Source organism: Eriocheir sinensis, chromosome 24 (genome assembly GCF_024679095.1).
Source record: "Eriocheir sinensis breed Jianghai 21 chromosome 24, ASM2467909v1, whole genome shotgun sequence".
Taxonomy (NCBI): domain Eukaryota; kingdom Metazoa; phylum Arthropoda; class Malacostraca; order Decapoda; family Varunidae; genus Eriocheir; species Eriocheir sinensis.
Window position 1 is genome coordinate 16,251,935 of NC_066532.1, and position 8,217 is coordinate 16,260,151.

An 8,217-nucleotide genomic window follows, 5' to 3' on the forward strand; every position below is an offset into this window, starting at 1 on the left:
ACTTCCTATAAAGGGATTGGATCGTTTATAGGAAGGTTTTTGTGGGATTCAATTCTCTATCGTTCACTTTTTGTTTTTTGTCTTTCTATTGTGTTCTATTTCTATTCTCATTCGTCTTTTTTTTCCCTTCTGATTCCTTCTTTCCTTCCTCTCTCTTCCCTCTTTCCTCTTTTTCTCCCCTTTTTCCTCTTTTCTCCTCCTCTTTTTCCTCTTTTCTTTCCCTTTTTTCCTCTTTCCTCTTTTCTTTCCTCTTTTCCTCTCTTTCCTTTCCTTCTTTTCCTCCTTTCCTTCTCTTTTCTCCTCTTTCTTTCCCCTCTCATTCCTCTTTTCTTCTTCCTTTCTCTTCCCTCTTTCCTCTTTTCCTCCCATTTTTCCTCTTTTCTCCTCTTTTTCCTCTTTTCTTTCCCTTTTTTCCTCTCTTTCCTCCTTGTCCTCTTTTCTTTCCTATTTTCCTTTTTTCTTTCCTTCTTTTCCTCCCTTCTTCCTTTCCTCCTCTTTCTTTTCCTTCTCATTCCTCTTTTCTTCTTCCTCTCTCTTCCCACTTTCCTTCCCCTCTTTCCTCTTTTTCTCCCCTTTTTCTTTTCTCCTCTTTTCCTCTCTTTCCTCCTTTTCTTCTTTTCTTTCCTCTTTTCCTCTCTTTCCTTTCCTTCTTTTCCTCCTTCCTTCCTTTCCCTCTTTTTCCTCATCTTTCTTTCCCCTCTCATTCCCCTTTCATTCCCCTCTTCTTCTTCCTATTATTATTATTATTATTATTATTATTATTATTATTATTATTATTATTATTATTATTATTATTATTATTACAAAGGTCCAAGATATCAAATAATGGAGTCTTCAATCTTACTTTCGCATTAATGTTTTTTTTCTAGGTAGCAACGCGGGAAAGCTGTCTGTTTGTATATAAGCTTTGTGGAGCCGATTCTGTTTGCATGTTTGTTTGTCTGTTTAGTGTTTTTGACTACGATGTTTGTATCTACTTCATGTTGGGTCTACACTCAGAACATTCATATAAGTCTAAGGATCGCATTATAAAACATTTCGCCGCCCAAGAACACATATTTGACAATGCTTTCGAAGGAGTTGTGGGCATTTCCAGGATTACGTTAACGACCCTGGTGGTAGTTTGACCCTTCTTCTGTACCATGAACCTGAAGAAACTATTTGACAATGCTTTCGTAGGAGTTGTGGGGATTTCCAAGATTACGTTAACGACCCTGGTGGTAGTTTGACCCTTCTTCTGTACCGTGAACCTGAAGAAACGCTCATTAGAACCCGACTGACCCCCTCTTTGACCTTTAGAAATGGCTGATATGAGAAGCGAAGGTGTCTTATCCTACCAACCCAAGGCTCTTCGTCTCATCAGCTCTCCTCCTCTTACTGACAGCTTTCTACCTCTTCAATTCCGCCGCCATGTTGCTTCTCTTTCTATCTTCTATCGTTATTTTCATTTCATGTTGGGTCTAGACTCAGAATAATCATATAAGTCTAAGAGTTCCGCCGCCATGTTGCTTCTCTTTCTATCTTCTATCGTTATTTTCATTTCATGTTGGGTCTAGACTCAGAATAATCATATAAGTCTAAGGCTCTTCGTCTCATCAGCTCTCCTCCTCCTCTAACTGACAGCCTTCTACCTCTTCAATTCCACCGCCATGTTGCTTCTCTTTCTATCTTCCATCGTTATTTTAAGGCCGAAATTGACCTCTCTTTTGGGTACTCTTTACTTTTTATTTTGTAGGAGCGGCGAGTAGCGGCCTTTTTTTTACCCCTTTTGTTGCCCTTGAGCCGTATCCTCTGATGTAAAAAAAATATATATATGTTTCCTTACTAATGAGACTTTCAATACAACACAGCGAGGCCATTCTTTGTTGCTTTATACAATAACTTATTTTTCCGGTAACTCTCCCACCCTATCTACCTAATTCTGATGACTCTATCTTTCTACTGTATTTTCGCATCCATTCTTCCTGTAGACTATCTTTATCTTTTCTGCCTATCTCTCTATTTATATTTCCTGGAGGCAATTATTCCCCGGGTTATTTTAAGTCTTTCCGTCGAGTTCGCAAAGGCCAGAGGTCGTAGGTTTGGCCATAATGGTTTCCCCAGTAACGAGTGTTTAATCTGATAGTGTGTGTGTGTGTGTGTGTGTGTGTGTGTGTGTGTGTGTGTGTGTGTGTGAGTGTGTGTGAGGGAGGGAGGGAGGGAGAGAGTTGCTTTTGTGTTTGTTTGTTCGTCTGTTTGTTCTGTTTTTTCTGTCTACTTCCATCTATCTTCCTTTGTATCTATCTGTCCATATTTTTGTTATTCAATTCTTTTTTATTTCCTTTATTCTATCTATCTATCTATCTATCTATCTATCTATCTATCTATCTATCTCCGTCCTCTTTATCTCACCTTTTTCCTCTTTTCTCCTCCTCTTTTTCCTCTTTTCTTTCCCTTTTTTTCCTCTCTTTCCTCCTTGCCCTCTTTTCTTTCCTCTTTTCCTCTCTTTTCTTTCCTTCTTTCCCTCCTTTCTTTTCTCTATTTTCTTCTTTTCTGTCTACGTTCATCTATCTATCTATCTATCTGTGTCTATCTATTCCTCTCTTTTTTCTATTATTTTCTTTATCTATCTATCAATCAATCTATCTATCTGTCAATTCATCTATTTTTTTCTATTCCATTCTGTCAACCTCTCTACCGGTCTTCCTGTCTACCTGTTTGTTTCGCCAGGTAAATCTTCTTCCCACACTAATTAAGCGCGGTATGGTCTAGACAGGTATTGGACAGGTGGGCGTCAAGGTGAGTTTTTAAGCCGTCACCTGAGCCTCAAGGTCACAGCGGGGCGCCCACTAATTCTGTCTTCGTGATGTATTTCGTCATAAAAAAGTGTTCATGATCGACACACACACACACACACACACATACATACATACATACACACACACACACACATTACCCTACACACACGTACACACTCAAAATTTTCCCTACCCCCTTTCCTCCCTTCTCTCCCTTCCCTCTTTCCCTCCTCTCCCCCCTCCCTTTCCTCCCTTCTCTCCTTCCCTTCTCATCTCTTCCCCTCCTCTTCTTCCTCCCCCTCCCTTTCCTCCCTTCCTCCCTTTTCTCCCTTCCCTTACCCCTCCTTCTTCCTCCCTCTCCCTCACCTTCCCTCCCCCCTTCTCTCCCTTCCCCTTCCCTTCCTTCCCCTTCTCCCTTCCCCTCACCCACACACACTTCCTTCTTCCCTTCTCCCTTCTCTACTCATCCCTTTTCCTTCCCACTTCTCCCTCCCCTCTCTCCCTTCTCCCCATCACACACTCACCCCCACAATGGCCAGCTCCCCCGTGGTCTCGTGAATGGTGAAGTTCCTTGAGGCCTTCCCGCCCCCCTGCAGCCGATACCTGATGTTTTGGTCCACGTCAGGAGGCAGATCGGGGTCCATGGCTGACACCTGGCGGGGGGAAGGTGAAACAGAGGCGAAACAGGTGAAACAAAGGTGAAACAAAGGTGAAACAGAGGTGAAACAGAGGTGAAACAAAGGTGAAACAAAGGTGAAACAGAGGTGAAACAGAGGTGAAATAGAGGTGAAACAAATTTGAAACAGGTGAAAAAAGATGTTGAAATCAGTTGATGTTAAAATAGAGATGAAGGTAAAAAGAGCAGATGTTAAAATGACCAAAATATATTACTGAAATGTTATGCTTGACTCCATTACCTAAAAAAGATGATTCAGGGGGTGAGAAACTTGCCTTATGAAGACAGGCTGAAGCATTTAAATCTACACTCTCTAGAAAGGCGAAGGTTGCGAGGAGACTTGATCGAAGTCTATAAATGGATGAAGGGATTTAATAAAGGGGATGTCAATAAGATTTTGAGAGTAAAAGAGCCAGGTAGGACACGAAGCAATGGTTTTAAGATAGACAAATTCAGATTCAACAAAGACATAGGCAAGAATTGGTTCACCTATAGAGTGGTTGACGAATAGTTGTGGGTGCCAATACCGTAGATACATTCAAGAAGAGGTTAGATAAAGCCATGGATGGTGAGGTAAGGTGGGGTTGAGTGTACAGAAGATGCCTTGTATATGCCAAACGGCCTCTTGCAGACTCCTTAAGCTCTTATGTTAATTATCATTCTACTTATGACACCTGGCGGGGGAAGGTGAATATAAAAAGGTGTTAAAATGACCAAAATCTTTAAATCATTTTGGGTATCTCTCTTTATCATACTCCTTTCCCTTTCCCTTTCTTTTCTTACTCTTTTCCTTCCTCCCTTGCTCTTTTTTTCCTTTTTTTTATCATATATTCCTTTACCTTTCTCTCTCCTTCCTTCTCCTTCCATAAGTTCCTCAGCAATACCTTCCATTTCTTACCTTTTTCCTCTCCCATTCTCTTTCTTCTTTCCTCACCTTACCTTTTTCTTATTTTCGTATCCTCACTCATCCTTTCTTCTCCTTCCTTCCCTCACTGTCCCCCAAATATCTTCTTCCTATCCCCTCCCTTTCTCTCTCTTCTCCCCTCACCTTTCAAAGCATCAATTACCTTCCAATCAAGAACAAGCGCGCGTTCCCTCACCTGTCCGAAGGGTTTGTCGCAGTCCTCGTGCTCCGTGACGCTGAAGAAGTAGGAGGACTGGTCGAACACTGGCGGCAGGTCGTTCACGTTGATGACGGCGATGGTGATAAAGGTCTCCACTGCCTCGTTGGCCCCGTCGCTGAGTCGAACTAGAAGCGTGAACTGGAGGGGGGAGGAGGAGGAGGAGGAGGAAGGGAAGAAAGATTAAGTGAAGGAAAGGAAGGGAAGGTGCAGAGGGAAAGAAATATTGAAAGGAAGGAAGAAAGAGATGATAGGGAAAGAAATTTTGAATGGAAGAAAGAAAGAGATGATACAGAAAGAAAGAAAATTTGAAAGAAAGAGAGAAAGGAAGGAAGAGATGAGAAAGAAAATTTGAAAGAAAGGAAGAAAGAAAGAGATGATTGGGAAAGAAAATTTAAAAGAAAGAAAGAGATGAGAGAAAGAAAATTTGAAAGAAAGGAAGAACAGAAGGAAGAGATGAGAGAGAGAAAATTGAAAGAAAGAAAGGAAGAGATGAAGGAAAAAGAAAGAAAATTTGAAAGAAAGAAAGAAAGAAAGGAAGAGAATAGAGAAAGAAAAAATGAAGGAAAGGAAGAAAGAAAGAGATGATTGTGAAAAAAAAAATAAAAGAAAGAAAAGAAAAAAGATAATAGAGGAAGAAAATTTGAAAGAAAGAAAGAGATGAGAGAAAGAAAAAATGAAAGAAAGGAAGAGATGGAATAGAAGGAAAAAATGAAAGAAAGAAAGAAAGAAAGAACGAAAGAAAATAAGATTGCTTGACCCGTCACTTAGTTTTATCAGAAGCGTGAAGTGAAGGAAGGAAAGAGGGGAAGAATGCATGGATGAGAAAGGAAAGGAGGAAGGAAAGAAAGAAAACAATGATAGAGAAAATGTTAGACAGAAAAAAATAGAAAAAAAGAGAGAGAAAACAAGAAAGAAAGGAAGAAATTAGGAAAAGAAAGAAAGGAAGGAGGAAAGGAAGAAAAACTTATTGAAAAAGAGATTGTTAAAGTGAATGAATGGATGAAAGAGGGAAATAACAGGGAAAGAAAGAAAGAAAAGATGAAAGAAATGAAAAATGAAAGAAATAAAGAATGAGAGAAAGAAAAAACAAACAAACAAAAAATAAAGCAAGAAATATTAATACTGAAAAAAAAATAGTGAAAGAGAAAGTGTTTGAAAAGGGACACGTAAACACACACACACACACACACACACACACACACACACACACACACACACACACACACGTACGTTTCTGTCTCTCACTGGATCGTCGTAGTCCAGCCCGCGCGCCACCGTAACCTCGCCCGTCGTGGAGTCAATATTAAACTTTCTCTGCTCATTGCCTTGGACGATCCTGAAGGTGTTGTGGTTGACTGCGGGAGAGAGAGAGAGGAGGAGGTGATGGGGGAAGGAGGGAGAGGGAGACAGGAGATGAGGGTAGGATGGGAGAAGAAGGGAGGGAGGAAGGAAGGGTCGAAGTGGGGAAGGAGATGAGGAAAAGGAGAGGGAGAGAGACAGAATGGGAGGAGGGAGGAAGGAAGGGAGAGAAAGAGAGAAGGTGATGAGGGAAGGAGGGAGAGGGAGACAGGAGATGAGGGTAGGATGGGAGAATAAGGAGGAGGGAGGAAGGAAGGGTCGAGGGTAGGAAAGAGATGAGAGAAAGGAGAGGGAGAGAGACAGGATGGGAGAAGGAGAGAGAGAGAGAGAGAGAGAGAGAGAGAGAGAGAGAGAGAGAGAGAGAGAGAGAGAGAGAGAGAGAGAGAGAGAGAGAGAGAGAGAGAGAGAGAGAGAGAGGTGATGAGGGAAGGAGGTAGAGGGAGACAGGAAATGAGGGTAGGATGGGAGGATAAGGAGGAGAGGTAAACAAAAGACTCACAGAAAAAAACATCACAAACCAAACCGAACCGAACCGAACCAAACGTCGACTCACCAAGATCTGGGTCAATCACTTTCAGGCGAATTCCCGTGTCCTTCCCAGCGTGTCTGCTCTCCGGGACCTGGACTTCGAACACGCCAAGAACCCTGTCGAACTCCGGGGCCACGTCGTTCATGTCCTTCACAGTGATCCAGTACATCGAAGTGCGGTTGTGGTCTGCGCGAAGAGAGAAAACGGGAAATGTAAATAGAGGGAGAGAATGGGAAGAGTAGAGGGAAGTGTTAAGTAAGAGAGAGAGAGAGAAAATTGGAAGTGTAACAGAAGAGAGAAAACGGGAAGCGAGAGAACAAGAGAAAATGGGAAGCGTTAAAAGAGGAAAGAGAGAGTGGGAAGGGTAAAGGGAGGGAGAAAATGGGAAGGGAAAAAGGAAAGAAAGAGAATGGGAATGTAGAGGAAGGAAGAGAGAGAATGGGAAGTGTAGAGGAAGGAAGAGAGAGAATGGGTAGGGTAAAGGATGAGAGAGAAGATGGGAAGTGTAGAGGAAGGAGGAGAGAGAATGGGAGGTGCAAAGAGAAGGGAGGAAAGAAGGGAAGTATTGAGGAGAGGGAAGAAGGAAAGGAGAGACAAAGAGGGAGAGAAAAGAATTAAAGAGAGGGAAGAAAGAAGGAAGAGAGGAAAACTGGAGAAGGGTTAGGGAGAGAGAGAGAGAGATAATGAGATAGAGAAAGAGGGATAGAAGAAGGGAGGGAGGTAATGAAGAGAGGGAAGAAAGGACAGACAGACAAGGAGGAAAGAAGAGGTTAGGGAAGAGAGACAGAAACAACAATAGATAAATAGATAGATAAATAGAGAGATAGAGAGAGAAAGATAGAGATATAGCAAGTCTCTCTCTCTCTCTCTCTCTCTCTCATCTTTTGAACTAACGAGAGAGAGAGAGAGAGAGAGAGAGAGAGAGAGAGAAACAGACAGATAGAGAGAAAGATAGATAAAGCCTGTTCCTCTCTCTCTCTCTCTCTCTCTTTCTCTCATCTCCCGGACCAGCTACAGATAAGCGCGTTAATCTGTACAAAGGCAACGTCCAGGACTTCGTTAGAGCGGCCGGTGGGAGAAATGTTACAGCGACGAAATCAGGGGCGCTGCGGAATATGTACCGGGCTTGTGCTGCGCTTGGAATCCTCAGTCGGGCGGATCCAACACCCGTAAAATGAGGTTGGATAGTGTGTGCTGTAGTTTCCGTGGATTGGGGTGTGGGAGACGAGGTTGAGGGAGGTTTTGAAGGGATGGAGGAGAAAAGATATGGGGTTGGAACGTGTAGAGTTTGGTTCAAGTTATTTATTGTTAGTGTTAGTGAAAGAGAGTCTGTTTGATGTGATACGAGGAAGAAAACGAGAAGAGAAGAGATGAATAGAAAAGCGAGAAGATAAAAGAGAACAAGAAAAGCGACTAGAAAAGATAAAAGAGAACAAGAAAAGAAAGGAGACAAGAAATGAGAAGAGTAGAGATGACGAAGAGGTTTTAAGATATCAACTATGCAAAATATTTAGTAAGCTATTGTTTTGTTATAATATTAGTTTACAGCATATACTGAAAAAAGCCAAACTAGCCAAATACCTCTTAGTAAATCATCTCCATCGATATTTTCATGTTGACTGCTCTTCTGAACTTCCTACCTGCACGCCTCCCCCTTCCCACCCCCCCCGTTCCCACCCCCCCGCTACACACGACTTTCTACTCTTGCTCATCCCCATTTTCTCTTGTTCTCTCACATCCCGTTTTCTCTCT

The 8,217-nt window shown here is 42.1% G+C and overlaps 1 protein-coding gene across 1 annotated transcript in view; it reads right to left on the bottom strand.

The window, feature by feature from the left end:
- LOC127002935 (neural-cadherin-like) overlaps positions 1 to 8,217 on the bottom strand; it is a 67,604-nt gene that overhangs the window by 27,093 nt on the left and 32,294 nt on the right. The window contains exons 16-19 of the mRNA XM_050869238.1: positions 6,490 to 6,651; positions 5,808 to 5,932; positions 4,554 to 4,715; positions 3,302 to 3,430 (exon numbers count right to left, since the gene is read on the bottom strand). Of these exons, the coding sequence (XP_050725195.1) occupies positions 3,302 to 3,430; positions 4,554 to 4,715; positions 5,808 to 5,932; positions 6,490 to 6,651 (578 nt within the window). The remainder of the gene's footprint in view (positions 1 to 3,301; positions 3,431 to 4,553; positions 4,716 to 5,807; positions 5,933 to 6,489; positions 6,652 to 8,217) is intronic.